This window comes from Pocillopora verrucosa, chromosome 10 (genome assembly GCF_036669915.1).
Source record: "Pocillopora verrucosa isolate sample1 chromosome 10, ASM3666991v2, whole genome shotgun sequence".
Taxonomy (NCBI): domain Eukaryota; kingdom Metazoa; phylum Cnidaria; class Anthozoa; order Scleractinia; family Pocilloporidae; genus Pocillopora; species Pocillopora verrucosa.
Window position 1 is genome coordinate 2,127,680 of NC_089321.1, and position 14,912 is coordinate 2,142,591.

General features: G+C 37.6%; 3 protein-coding genes across 3 annotated transcripts; all 3 read right to left on the reverse strand.

The window, feature by feature from the left end:
* Window positions 1-373: 373 nt before the first annotated feature.
* On the reverse strand, window positions 374-1,060 carry LOC131791221 (uncharacterized). Its single transcript, XM_059108564.2, has one exon. It carries the CDS (start codon window positions 994-996, stop codon window positions 400-402), a length of 597 nt encoding a protein of 198 aa, XP_058964547.1. The 5' UTR covers window positions 997-1,060; the 3' UTR covers window positions 374-399.
* Window positions 1,061-8,314: 7,254 nt separating this feature from the next.
* LOC131791119 (sphingosine 1-phosphate receptor 1-like) lies at window positions 8,315-9,337 on the reverse strand. The gene has a single exon (XM_059108432.2). It carries the CDS (start codon window positions 9,335-9,337, stop codon window positions 8,408-8,410), a length of 930 nt encoding a protein of 309 aa, XP_058964415.2. The 3' UTR covers window positions 8,315-8,407.
* Window positions 9,338-11,701: 2,364 nt separating this feature from the next.
* On the reverse strand, window positions 11,702-12,601 carry LOC131791118 (sphingosine 1-phosphate receptor 1-like). The gene has a single exon (XM_059108431.2). The coding sequence runs from the start codon at window positions 12,599-12,601 to the stop codon at window positions 11,702-11,704; it is 900 nt and encodes a 299-aa protein (XP_058964414.2).
* Between the last annotated feature and the right edge of the window lie 2,311 nt (window positions 12,602-14,912).

The window sequence follows — 14,912 nt, forward strand, 5'->3', positions numbered from 1 at the left end:
TATTCCTTTATTAAGAAATTTAGAATAGTTGGCCGGTTTTGATACTCAGCGTATTTAGACTGTGAACATTGGGATAAAAATTTACATAAGCAGAATGGATAACAAGTCATATTAATAAATGAATACCCCCTGCAATAAATAGTTAGCACATGATTCACAAAATGAACGGTTTGAATTGCATATAGAAAAAAAAATATGATTAAAACTTAAATGCATTCGGGTGCGCACTTACAGCAACAGCTATGCCTTAGCCGGTTGACTTACAATTTTCTCTTTGCGTGTTCCGGTGTTAGAAAAAAAAACAAACAATGAACAAATCAGCGAGCATATCTTTCTTCACATTTATTCACATTTGAGTACATCGTATGTAGATTCATTTGCGATCGTGTTCAGCTGGCCTTAAATTTCGTTTAATTCTAAGTTTTTATTCAAAGAGCGCTTTCTTGGGATTTTGCGATACTTTTCCCTTCTCGAAGGTTTTAACTTCGTTGTTAATGGGGATTCTTCGTTTCCCATTTCATCAGCATCCTGTACACAGACACAATTCATTTTTTGAAAGTATTCCCCGACTGTGAAAGCCAGCTGTTTCGCCACACTTTTCTTCTCGCACCAAAAGGCGTGCGTTAGATAAAAATCTCCTTCGCGTCCTTCCAAATGATGATAATTGAACACCAATACTTTCCTCCTTTTGCTGTCAACCCCGCAGTAGATTATTTTGTTAAAGTTGTAAACAGTTCTAGTCGCATGCTCTTCTTCATCAGCCCTGTAAAGCTCAAATAAATTGTCTTTTACTCGAAGAATTTGTTTCGGAAGCAAATTATGTTTCAGTTTTAACCGAGAATTGTCAAAGATTTCCTCCACGGACCCGCATATTCCGTTACCAACAGGACACAATACTTGAACGCTTCCAAGGTAAATAATTGGAAAGCTAATTTCTCTTTTTGTATCGGCGGATTCTCGAGAGAAACGAATATTTCGTAATGCAGCGTACGCCATACAGGATTTTGAACTTGCGATATCAGGTTAAAGTTGGAAACTTCGAAATTCGACAGTGACGAAAAAAAACTCCTGTGATGAAAAATTTTGAAATATCCGATAAAAATTTAATTTAGATGCAAAGGAGTACAGAATAAACATAACAAAAGAAAACATTTGTTTTATTGACGATGGAAAGTTTCATGTACGTCATCTGCTGGTTGATTGGAGGAAATTGTCTGTCCATTGGCTAATAAACCCGGTGATAAACATTTAACTTAAATGGCAATTTTTTTTATTTTAATTTTGGTACCATTATACTGATGACATGGAAATTTGTACGTTATTTTGGATATCAAGAGAGACAATTAGTTTAAAGAGGAAGGTTGACCTTTTTTTCTGAGGAACAGCCTCGCTAAACCAACCGCCATGATTAGTAGAAGGAAAGGTCAGATTGGCTTTTGCTTTTTTTGTATGGCATGGCTGAGACATGAAAGATAAGAGTTTCTCGTGGTTTTCTATTCTGGGTGGACTAAAATAAAAATATATGTATAACGTATAATTTACTTAAACATCGTGCCGCTGCAGAGCTCAGAGCGAAACAGAAAATATGATTTTATCCAAAGTAAGATTCTTTCTTTCGTTTACAGCCATCGTTAAAGACCAATAAGAATATAGTCTTTATATATAATTTATCGATGATAATTCCTCTTTCTTCGCTGTAAAAATATTTTCGAAATCTGCAAGTACATTAGAGAAACCTTCGAAAGTAGTCTTGTTTGATTAATAGGAAAGAAAGCTGATTTGAATATTAGAAACATTATATCTTCATTGTTAAATATTTGAACCATTATTTGTTTTCTTGGTATTTAATTCTTGTGTACGTGTAATTTTAAATTATTTATTAATTTCATTTTAAATTTGACAGCTCTTTCTAATTCCTCTCGAAGATATAAAAAATTGCATTTAAAACATCAGACATCGATTTTGATCAAACAAAAGAACTGAAAAGAGTCACGGAAAAGAGTCACGGAAAAGAGTCACGGAAAAGAGTCACGGAAAAGAGTCACGGAAAAGAGTCACGGAAAAGAGTCACGGAAAAGAGTCACGGAAAAGAGTCACGGAAAAATATCCTTTTTATGCTTGTAGGATAAATGTGGAGATAACGCTCCGTACCTAAAACCTTCCAAGCCTTTTTCAGATCTCAATCTACGTCTCGAGAAATTTTCACTCACTGTGAAATGACCCGAAGAAAAAACTTCCAAAGTGAAGTAAGCCATGGCTTTTAAAGTCTCCACAAACTTAAAAATTTGATAGTCAAATGACATAATACCACTGAACTAAATTTTAACCAATCTAGCAGCCGAAAAACTCTCTAAAAGTAGGTATATCGAGTACTCTTTTTTCGACTTCACGGCGCCACCATTTTTAAAAAAATTGTCGAGAACGATTTCTTTATAATTAATGATTAATGTTATAAATTGTCACACAATGTAACGAAATACTAGACTGATTGTAACGCGAATAGGAAGATTTCGTGACATGATATTTCACAACGTTGTAAACAAAGTTCAACACTGATTTGCATGCGTACAGTGAACTAAATAAGGGAAAGAAACGTGTAATTGTGAAATTGCAACTAAAATAGGGTATATTACAGTACTTTGGGATTGGGAATTTACTGAACTCGTGATTATGGAAAAATTACTTTATTTCGCAACTAGAACTGTAAAACGAAGTAGCACTGAATTGTAAGGGCAGATTGGTATTAGATCCGTTAGAGCGTTAGTATGTTCAGATTGTCAGGAGTGATGGAAGAAAATAAACGCGTTTAGAAAACAAAGAAGTATACAGTCCTCTTGATTCCGCGACAAAAATCTCGGTGAGTAAGCCGTTCATGACGTCCCAGAAATTTAACCCTAATGCTGGGAACAAAAGTGTCGTTCAAACACCAGCTGCTGAAAAGGTTATCGGTCTCCTTGTATCAAGTTTAGCCCGAGTTTCAGTTCAAATTAATGCCTTTCTTGCGTAACCGACAGTGCAGCCATACTGTGAACTTATGTCTGTTGCGTCACAATTGAGCAGCCAGGTTGCTTAGTAACATTCAAACTACGTGATAATTTTAAAGGCACGTGATATGCCATGCATTTTGGAACGGAACAATAAAAGCAACGATAGCAACAACGTTGTAACAACTGCTTCTAAAATTGACAAATAAGGAGACTTGACATGTAGTTAGCTTTACTATCTAGAGAAATTATATACACGTATCTCGCAACTCAATTTTTTGCCAGTTGCTCTCAGCATTCGTAGTTATTTGTCAATCTCCAGGACATAGATTCACTTTCAATCGACTCACAAACATTTATCATAACATGTCGCTACATATATGCAATTTCTTTATTAAGAGGTCTCTAGAATTCCATTTTACGTTTAATCAGATTATGCTGCACTCGTTAAATTATGTCACAACTGATTTCCTTGTTTTCCTTTTGTTCATCTATACCCAACAATATCAAATTTCCATTCTTGATGGTTTAAAGTACCTTTCGGTAGAAACCCCGGGTAGCCTTAATTCTTATACAAAACAACCTCAAAATAACCATTCTCTCTCTCTCTCTCTGGAATGATTCATGAACATTTTTTCCTGCGCACGGATTCGGTTTATGCCAAATTGTAGTATCTATCTGATTTTTTTTCCATAACCATGTACAATTGATCTCTCGGTAGTTCATCAGTAATGGGAAGAACACTTCTTGCTCTACCTATAGGAAAGCTTCACATATCCTAAAACAACCTGAAATTAAACATTATTTCATTCCAAATTTACCTCACTCCTTGCATTTTTAAGGAAACCTAACGAAACCCACTTGGTTTCTTAAAGAACTGTAACTCTTGCTCTACCTCGCTATTTCAAGTTATAATTAATTCGGTGTACAGTCATTTACCTCATAGCATTAATATTAACAAGTTCCAGTTTATAGAAAGGATCACTTTCTAAATTCCTTAAGATGCTCTCTCCGTTCCCATGGTAGCAGAATCAGAAGTATGTGGATTCTGGCCTCGGTTGAAAGAGCCGGCCTGGGGCTGAATTTGGCGAGAAAGTTTAATTAGTTTTCTTAGCCCTGTGCGCATGTCTTTACTCCTACCAAAGTTCAGCAAAGGATTTAAGAATGCATTAAGCTGGAGGAAGAATGTATAAAAAGGCCTGTAAGCGCTTAAACTCATTATGCCTAACAAGTGCAAAATAAGCGGAGACATAAGAGCTGGGAGAAACGTCAGGAACAATACCACGAGGATTATCCCCACAGTGACTGCAATTCTCCTCTCCCTTTCCAATGAAGGGCGCAATTGAGTTTCAGTGGGATTCATTTTCTTTGAGAATATGCCTATGTAAGAGATAATGATAACAAGGAAGCAAATAAGATAGAATAAAAGAGCAGAAACATTTCCGTAAGGAATCATATCTAACTCTACCAGAAGTACCGCCAAAATGCATATCACCCATGTTACGAGAATCTTGACAATAGCACGGTATCTAGTCACGTTACTGCGATACCACCAGGGTTTTCTGACTGCTAGGTATCGATCTCTACTTATCAATGCCAAGTTTGCAAGCGTGGCATACAAACACAGAATAGATGTCGCGTGAGATAAGCGCGAGGATACACCAGAACCACCCGAAGGTGGGCACATGTATTTGTCGGCTATCGCCGATACATCTCTAAAGATAGAATATGAGGTATACAACAAGTCAGTTACTGATAAACTACACAGCATCAAAAATGAAGGACTTTGCAACGATCTATTTCGCGTTACGGTGAACACCACAAGCGCGTTACAAAAAAACCCAATTACGGCCAAGAGCATGCCCATTGGTCGGACACCGTAGTTGGTGAAGTCTCGCAGTTGATGCTGGGTTTCCTGTGGAATATTCTGGACAAGACATGCTTGGTATGGAAGCTGGGTCAAGTTATTGGCCATAACTGCACACCTGAAAACACCAACACAACTCCTTTAAAATTTTCCCTCTTTCGTCTTTTTACTACTAATTAAACTAATAGACAGCTGTGGTCTTCCTCAAGTTTTTCTGGCTAAATGCCTTATTATACCTCTGTAATTCAACGGCAGTTATATGATCCCTCCCTTGAGAGTGAAATCCAGCTAGGATTGACTTTGTAACCTGTAGCTGTAAAAAAGAAATGAAGAAACATGTTTTCAGGTCAAAACCACCTGAACCTTAATGTAAAATGAAATTATGAGCTCATCAAGTTAAAATACTTTTTCATTTTAATGTTAGATCCGTTATTTCGTGTTAAAACTGAATTAACAGTTTTTTTCGTATATACTTTATTCACTATCGTGTAAATCACGTAAGGAAATCTTTATAACACACTGAGTAATTCTAAAGTTATCGAGTTAGCCTCTAGTTGTTCCATCACAAAAATTAAATAATAGTCTCATTGGGAAGCGTACGAAATCAACCAAATACTGCAAATGTAAATGTGTTTCATGGGGAAAATCTTACGATATTCTTATATTCCACGGTGGGTTCGAAAATTAGAGCTTTTCGTTTCGATCGTTGATATTTACCTGCAGATTTTCTCAGATCTTGTAATCGGGAAAGCCTCTGGATCTGATCGTGTTATATTCTCCGGACGAAATTTGTTACAACTTTGCCTTGGGCTGCCTAAGGGTGGCAAAAAAATTAAAATTTCTTACGCGCATAAAGAGAGAATGTTTCTTTTCCTTAAATATCATCTTTTTCAAGTACCTGTCGGAGAAGTTGGATCATCATTTTTTCTACTATTAGCAGTCCCTTCATGCTTTTCAAAAAAGTAACAACTTAGTAACAAACATTTGATATAAGATATACAGATTTTTCTTACCATACGGATTGAGTCCGATCTCAAAGTCAAAGACCTTTAGGAACTAAGGTTTGTACATGATACTCTAAAACATCGACTTCGAAAATAGCGGATAAGAGCTTAACAGGTAAAGTATATAGTACAAAATATCTTCTCATCGACAAAATTATTGAGCGAATCTTTCCATGCGTAACCGCTTTTATAAATGTATTTTGCGACTAATGAAACCGCCATAAATAGTTCTATTTAATCCCAAGTAAAGTTCAATTAATTTCGGCTTGCGCTGTCTTTATTGCTGCGTGCGAAAGAGCTAAAATAAAGCCTACAAACGATAAGTGAACCGAAATGACCACGAAATCAATTTATTCTAAACCGACATTTAATGAATCCCTAATCCTTCTCTTTTGCTATCCACTTTGTCGGTGGTAACTACTATAAATTTAAGCTGCGTACGAAACTAGTCAATCCTTACCTTTATTTACCATGAAATATTACTCAACATACCATACTATCAATTTTTTTCTTTATGTGTTTGCGATTTTGCGCTTCAACTCAAAATACGGCTAATCTCAGGCTTGTTTAAAGGGATATTACCAGGAAAGCAAAACATTAAAATGTAATCCCTTGTGGTAATTTTGCTTCTAAAAGTCGGTAATTTTACTTGGCCTGTCTCGTTAATGGCTTGGAGAAAGGGTACACCGAAATCAAAACGACCAAAATTAAAACGAACGAAATCAAAACGACCGAAAGTGGAGAGAGCTTCAAAAGTTATTAACTAAACCCTTGAAAGAAACATGTTCAATTATGTTTACCAGTCGTTTCCTTAATTATAGTGTACATGGCAAAATTCACTGTTTATTGCACGCAAAAGCCGCCAGAACATGCTAAAGATGGCACTTCTAAGGGGGAAATAGAGATTTCATCGTTGTACTTTGAATAGTGCACATAGGATGTTACATCACTAAATGATTGATGGTCACAAATGTAATTTTGTCTTCTCCCTTTCTCTCTCGTCCAGATAACATGAAAATGATGAAAACATGGAAAATTGAAGAAAAAATTAAGAGCCGAAAAATATGGAAATGAAGCCTTCGTTTCGTGATCTTTCCTGCATAACAATGAATTTTGATTCGTACTACGGAAAAATTATAGTTACAGAGGTGATTATATACAAAGAATTAAAGAGTAAACACATTAAAAAACGAATTTCTCTGATTTTTAAGCTGCAAAATAAAATGAGGAAATCATCCAAATTTTGAAAAAAAATCAGGATTTCGAGTGACTAGATTTCAAAATTTAATGTCGCGTTGCTTTTTTACATTCCTTCCTTTCTTTTTGTCTAAAAACGCGAGAAATTTTAATGAATCAATCAAGTTTTTTGTGAAAATTTGATTTTGTCTATGCAGACCATACCAGAAAACTTAAAAAGAAAGCTTAGGATATCATGAGGGTTTTGTTATCTTTACTTGAAAGTTTGTTAGTGTGTCAAAATAATTTCGGACGTCTACGCAAGAACTTTCCCACGAGTCTTTTCAATGCCAACGCCACAAAGTCCCCTTTCTTCCTTACCAAAAGCGAAATTACATAATTGGCAGATGATTTTTTCTCTCTTTCCGAGGAAAATGTTGTTGAAAACACCGCGAAAGATGTTAGGTTGTTTTAAGGAAACTTCTACGAAATTTTGTACAAACTTGAGAGAAAGAAATTTGCGGATTCTCGCTCTCATTACACCTTTGCCCAACATCGTAACAGTTCTTTCATGTAGATTTTCCATTGGAGATTAACGCTCCTCATTTAGGTGCGAAAACGAGGGAGGTACTATGGACTGTCGTTTTTACTCATTACCAGTCTCTCGAGCTTAGCGTTTGCTCTTCAAAGTGTTCGCGAAATTGGCAAAACATTAATATGCAATTTGAAATGACTGTTAGGTTAGCTAAAGAAATGAAGCACAATAGTTAACGATCGATTTATCTATTAAAAAATATTTGTGGATGTAACCGTGATCAATATCTTTTTGAATTGGGTCTCTTTCCAATTTTGATGGTGAGCCGCGAGTAATTCTGTAGTTTATTTCATAAATCAAGAGTTAATTCATGGGCCCGTTTCTCGAACGTCCCGGTAACTTAAAGTAAAAATTTAATGAATAGTGAAGTTGGCTCTGACACCTGAGCCAATCCATTTTGTTTCGTTTGCTGATTATTTAATTAATTGTATGATTTTCAAAATTTTGGTAACCCCTATCTTGGATGTAAACAGAACAACTTTGCAGGCCGGTTAAGTTGCCGAGACTCTCGAGAAACGGGCCCTAGAAAACATGTTTTGAGATTAAAATTTAAAGAATAGGTGAGCAGGTTCTGGCACTTTAACCATTCCATTCTTTTCGTTAATGTTAACAGTTTCATCGAATGATTTTTAAAACTTTTGAAGACCCATCCAGAATGAAAACAGAACAGCTCTACGGGCCTGCGAAGTCAGTGGGACCTTCGAGAAACGGGCCTCTGACACGAAATAAAATTACGGGCTTCAAAAAAGCTTCCAAAAAAATTTCCTACACCCTTATTGTACTACAACATTTCAGATGGCCCTTGATTCACGTTTGCAGCGATACTTTTGCGGACAGATCTTAGTTCAAAGTTTCTTTCACGCCTTCTCGAGAGCTTTGTTAATGCATCCTTAAAAAGAGGCATCCTAAGGCTGTACACAAACGGATTTGCCATAGAGTTTGCCAAACGCAGAGCACTTGCAAACCAAATCACTGGTGCAGGAAAGCATAAGCAGAACTCTTTCGTAATGTTCACAGCAAATGCTGGTAGCCAAAAAACCAGCGACACAGTAGCTACTACAAAAAATGTCCTTGAGTGTCGCAAGCTCTTTTCTACGAACTGTTGGTTGCGATGGACCATTAATCCAGATGCTGGTTTCCTACTTCGCAATCGAGTTCGGATAGTGAAGTAGCTGGCACAAATAATCACCAGAGAAATGAAAAGAGATATGCTAGTGGCGACAACGACATTTCTTTTCTTTACAGCTGGGTAGTACAACTCCATCAAAGACATTCCACCCAAACAAAGTCCACCAGCCCAAACTAAAATAATGCTGGAGATGTAAAGAGATGTCTTTGCTACGCGATGACGAAGAGGCCACAAGACTGCATAAACACGTTCAAGCGAGATAAGGGCTAGGAAAAACACCGACGTGGCAAAAGCGAGGACTTGGGTAGACGTAAACAAAAGGCTCAACAAATTCTTCATATTCCCTTTTTTTCTTCGTCCAGCTGCAGTCACTCCTTGGAACTTTGAGACACCGAGAATGATCGGCTCTGTTATTCCCACGAGTAAGTCACAAACTGCAAGGTTAATCAAAAGGTAACAAGTTCGTTTAAGACGGAATCGTTGAGTCCAAAAGACAAAAATAGTAAAAGGGTTTCCAATGACGATGATTGCCGCTTCAACTACGTAGATAGCAATGAATATCAAAGCGACTTCCTTAGACATTTTGTCTTTCTGTGGCTGTTTCTTCCCCAGAGGCCGATAAATTTTCAGTAAAAACACTTTCTTCCCTTATTTTTACAAGAAATTTTGTGTAAACAATTATGAACAGAATAAGGAAATCATTATTTATCTAAAGGTTCCCTAAGTCTTCAAAGTCTCCATTACAGGTTGGCGAACCACGCCTATCACAAACAATGAAACTTCTGTTGACAGGAGCATAACAAAACTAAACAAACACTCGGTTTAAACTCAAGCGACGAATTATGGTTCAACAAGAAAGATTTTACATTGCGTAAACTAGATGCGTACGTGGAAAGAGTGGAAATACATTCCTGGAGATTAAAATATTAGAATTACCTATTAGCAAAATAATGAAACGCTCAAAGCGAAAGTTGGTCTCAGAATAATCCATTATATATCATCTCATCATCGAAAAAAATACACCCAAGTGCAATTAGTAAACTCATTACTTCTCCAACAACGGAGAACAAACGTTTTAAAACAAAAGTCGTTGTTAATCAAACACATGCCAGCTTTCTCAAATTGAATGCCAAAAGGCAATCAATTTAAAGATCAAAAACGGACGCAGAGGCAGGTGCACAGATGTTATTTTTCTATTCTTTTTGTTTTGCTTCCTGTTTACATAGGCTTAGCCTAACCGTACACGGAAGCTGATTTATATTTAACCTGATTAGCTTTTATAATACGTTAAAAGTAGCCGAGTTTTTTTTTCCTTTGGAAATTTTCGAAATGTTGAGACTAACAAAAATCATTTATGGAGTTTTCTTCCCCCTTGTGGTACGGAAATAAGGTCAATCCTCCAGACGCCTTCCACTTGCGGGGCCTGAGTTCAGGTGGGTTAAGTATAACCGAAGGGAAGCTCATGAGGTTCTCTTAAAACCCTAATCTCGTACCCAGATCCTCCCGTGTAACTTTAATTGTAGGGTTGTGGAAGGTCTGGGCAAGAGACTACTTAACCCCCTTCCCCCCCCCCCCCCCCCCACCCAGTAGTTATCGCTGCCTTTTCATATGATACTTGTATCGCTGGATTCGAAGATGGAATAACAACAGACTCCTTCAAGATTTGTTTTTCAAAATCACTAGCCTCATTACGCATGTATGACATCACACCATCTTGTTTTGTTTGTTTTTTTTTTTTTTATTTTTGATTGCTGTTTCATTTTGAATCAATCCCAGTGAAACCACATCCAAGATTAAGAACACGGCGCTTCCGTAATACGTGTGCTTAACTTAAAGAAACAATTTCTTAGGTTTACCTTCTAACTTCACCTTTGACAGTTCCTTAACCCATGACACTGTAAATTTACTCTGCATGTTTTCAATACTCTTCATCTTCTATACATTTACTTTATAACGACCTAGAGAATTTGTTTAAGAACCAAGCTAATAGCGTTCAGCTTCTGGTAATAATTTCCGGTATTCTCAAGCCCTTAATGTTTGATTCGCCAGTAATAGCGTGAGCAGGAATTAGATGCTAGCTACCCTAAGAGGTTTTAGAAAGGCTTACAGCACACCTCAACTTATGACTCCTTAAGGACATGCCTTAAGGAAAATGGACACGTTTAGATTAGTTAACATATTCAGCCTCAAGTAAGGGAGGGACTCGTCTTGTACCCAAACCTTCCACGGCCAAGCGGTTGTAAGATCCTACATTTCAGTTACACGGTAGGATCTGGGTACGAGATAGGTGAGGGAATAGTCTTCGTGGGGAGTCTTAGGATTTAGGTGAGAATCACATGGTTTTCAGGGGGGGACAGAGAGGGGATCAGTCGTCGCCAACAGAGTATAAGGGATTTTAGGAAATTGACTGCCAATAAGGGAGGAATTATTAGAACATTACAGAGCCAGATTTTGCCCTGACCCTTTCCCCCCCCCCCCCCCCCTTCCTCCTGGTCCTGAAGATAAATAACGACCGGTTTCTTTGATGATTTGTTATAAAAAATTAAAAAACTGCTAAGAACTAAAGGAGGGAGATTCCGTGGTTAATTCCGTGTTGAAGTTATACGTTAAATACCGTGAAAAATAACCAGTAAAATTTGAACATCAGACAAAAAAGGTAACAAGGTCCTTATATGCGGTTGAAAACAAAGCTTCGTTTTAGAGAAACCAGGACTAGATTTTAGAAGACTGATTGGAATCTAAAATACGAAAGGAAGATTACTTTCCGTAAATGCAAATTTCAGTAAATGCGCGCCAGTAAATCCACTGTTGAATTCGAGAGGAACTTGACTAGTAACATGAAAGAAAGAAGAATGCTTATACTGGAACTTGCGTAATGCGTCTAAGAAACCTTGATCAAACAGATCTTATTTCGATACTTTCTTGAAACCACCGGGAGAGTTGCCCTCACTGCAATTCTACAGAAACAGGTCTTACAATTTCAATGTTTGCTCTTCGTTTTCTCCACATTTTTTTCAATGCATCTTTAAAAACCGTCATCTTAAAGCTGTAAACGAATGGATTCACCATGGAGTTCGCCAAATGCAAGCTTTTTACGACCCATACTGCAGGTTCAGGGATGCATCTCAGACAAAAAACTCTCGCGGTATACACGAAAAACGCCGGTAGCCAAAGAGTCAGCGACACAGCAACTACCACGAGAAGTGTTCTGGAAAGACGCAAGCTGTGTTCTACACTGAATTGGTTGTGGATACGGCCCTCGACTAACTCAGATGATGATGCTGTTCTGCGCAATCGATAGCGTATCGTGATGTAACTGGCACAGGTAATCAGCAGAGCAATAAATAGGCTCAAGTGAGTCGATAAAACAAAAGCTATCTCGTTTACTTTTGCGTAGTAGATTTTCAAAAAAATTATCCCAGCCAGGCAAATTCCGAGTGCCCACACAACAATGATACTGTAAATATAAGCAGTTGTGTTTGCTACGCGGTGGCGCAGAGGATATAACACAGCGTAAACCCGTTCCAGCGAAATTAGTGCAAGAAAAAACACCGACGTGATAGAGGAAAAGGTCTGGAATCCCTGCCAAAAACCATAAACGTTTTCTCCTCTACTACGCTTTGGTGCAGTAGTTTCCCGAAATTTTTCCGAGCATGCTAGAATAACAGTCTCTGTTAATCCCACCAGAAAGTCACAAACAGCGAGGTTCATTAAAATATAATAAGTTCCCTTGAGACGTAGTCTTTGAGACCAGAAGACACAGAAGGTGAGAGCGTTTCCAACAATGATTACGACTGCCTCAAGTATACAGATACTGACGAATACGAAATTAAAAGCGTTGGACATTTTCGTTTTCCTGGGGCTGCCTTTTCACCAAAAGGCCCATAAATGTCAATCCCTCTTTATGAAATTTCTTTTTTCCAATCAATGTCTCTGACCAATTTGACGAGCTGTATTTAAACCAAATAATCGACTTATCGAACTAACAGCAAACTGCGCCTTTGAAACCCAAGCTAAGTCCTGTTAGCCTTGTGTCGACACTGGTAAATTCGCATGAAAATCATTCCGTCATTAGTCCTAAAATGCAAATATCACGTTTTCTCTAAATTAAATTTTCATTATGCACTCAAAAGGTCTCTTTTACATATTGTTTTTTCGTTGTAACATTTAGCTCTGGACTTTGAATTTTTCGTACTCAGGGTTTGAATAAGCTAGCTAAGAAAGTAACATAATTTCCAAATATCTTCAAATGTATGTTGAACATTTGCATCGCATGTAAATACTCAATAGAATACATGCGGCATAAATTCATTGCCTTTATAAGCAGAAGCAATTACAAAAAATCTCACTCGCACCAACTGGACAAGTTTACACCTCTTTCAAATCGAATTAGGGAGATATATAATGTCGGAAATTATTTTAAAGCGATCGAGGAAAATCCTATTCCCTCTCTTAAACTTGAAGTGCGCGATGGTATCAGGGGAGGGAAAAACGTTGCATTTTAACAGCTGACCTATATAAACAAATGTCAATTTTGTCGATATTCTGAAGATTAAAATACAATTAGTCTTCTGTAAGCAGCTAACAAGCATATCCAGGTGTTTTAATACCAAATTTCTATTTACATATTTCCTTACGTCACTATTTTTTTTGCTTGCTCACCTTTCTTGCTTGCTCGATTGAAAGAAAATCTTTGCTTACTAATGACTCAGAGGGCAGTTCACAGAATTTCAGGTAATTCAAGTGAATCACCTAAGAGACCAGGCATTATTTATCACCTAGGTGACCAGGCATTAGGGACCTTAAGCAAACCACGTCGGCGACGGCAACTAGGACACGGAAAAACAAAAGATCTAATTGGAAGAACAATAGCTCGGCACGTGCGTTTTAAAACTTTATACATTTCTTAGCCGTCCTATGCAAAACAACAACGTGAAATCATCACAATTTGCATCGCCTGCGAACCGAAACCGCAACGGCAAATTATTTTAACTCAACGCTTCTTTTATACGCTATGCTGAAGTTGAGGTGTGGCGCCTCATGAGACGGTAAACAAATGCAGCCATTTTTGAAATTCTAATTAAAGGCAGAAATTCATTTTACAATCGAAGTCTTCCTTGGCGTTGCCGTCCTGACTGCTTAAGGTCCCTATTATCTATCACCTTACCTGGGATGGGGGGGAGTCGAGAATTATGGGGGAATCACATGGTTTTCACGGAGAGTGGGAAGGGAAATCAGTCGTCGTTGCAGTAACAGAGTAAAAAAACTTGGACTACAGAAAGTAGAATGCCAATGAGGCGAGTGGGGGGGGGGGGGGCTTATTGGAATACCACAGACCCTAAGGGGCTTAATCATGTGACACATTCAAAACCCTTCGACCCACCCCCCACCCCCCAGGTTACAAAATACTTGCATGCGCGTTGCAAAATACTTGAACGATAATTAATTCAATAGTCTTTATATATTTTGTTGGAAAACATGCTCGTATATTTGTTTTTGAGCATTATTTATTCCTCGAAGCTTACAGTTTTTCGCGAGCTTAGCTGTCGGAAAACTTTGAGCATCTAGGAACAGATAATGTTCGCGGACAAATATCCGCACGTATTTTCGCGCTAAATAGAGGTTATTGTTTATATATCCAAAAAGCGCGAGTGGAATAATGATTTAATTAAAAATGCCCCAAAATAAAGACAAATCTTCCCAACATTATTATAAGAACTATAAGAACAAACGGAATGTTACGTACAATGTACACTTACCATACTTGTAGAGCATGGTATAAAGGCTATTAACCATGATAATAGTAATAATAATAATAATAATAATAATAATAATAATTTATCATTTATTAGGCGCAAACTAACATCGGAATATGATCAAATGCACCTTTGGTCAGACTGTATTGAGCATTTTCTAATTTTTTTGAAGGAAATTTAGCAGATGCCCCCGATTTCAGAACTTAGGGCAGACCACAACACCGGGAACTACGTCTCCTACTCTTTGCGATAAGTGTGTGGGTTCCTTAACGTCCCCTTCTAACCAGTACTGAGAAGATGCAGGAGACGGGGCCTACGGCTTTTTGTCCTTATCCGAGAAGACTAGAATGTCTAACCGCTTGCAGATATCATAACAAAGGCAACACATTCTCCTCAGTTAT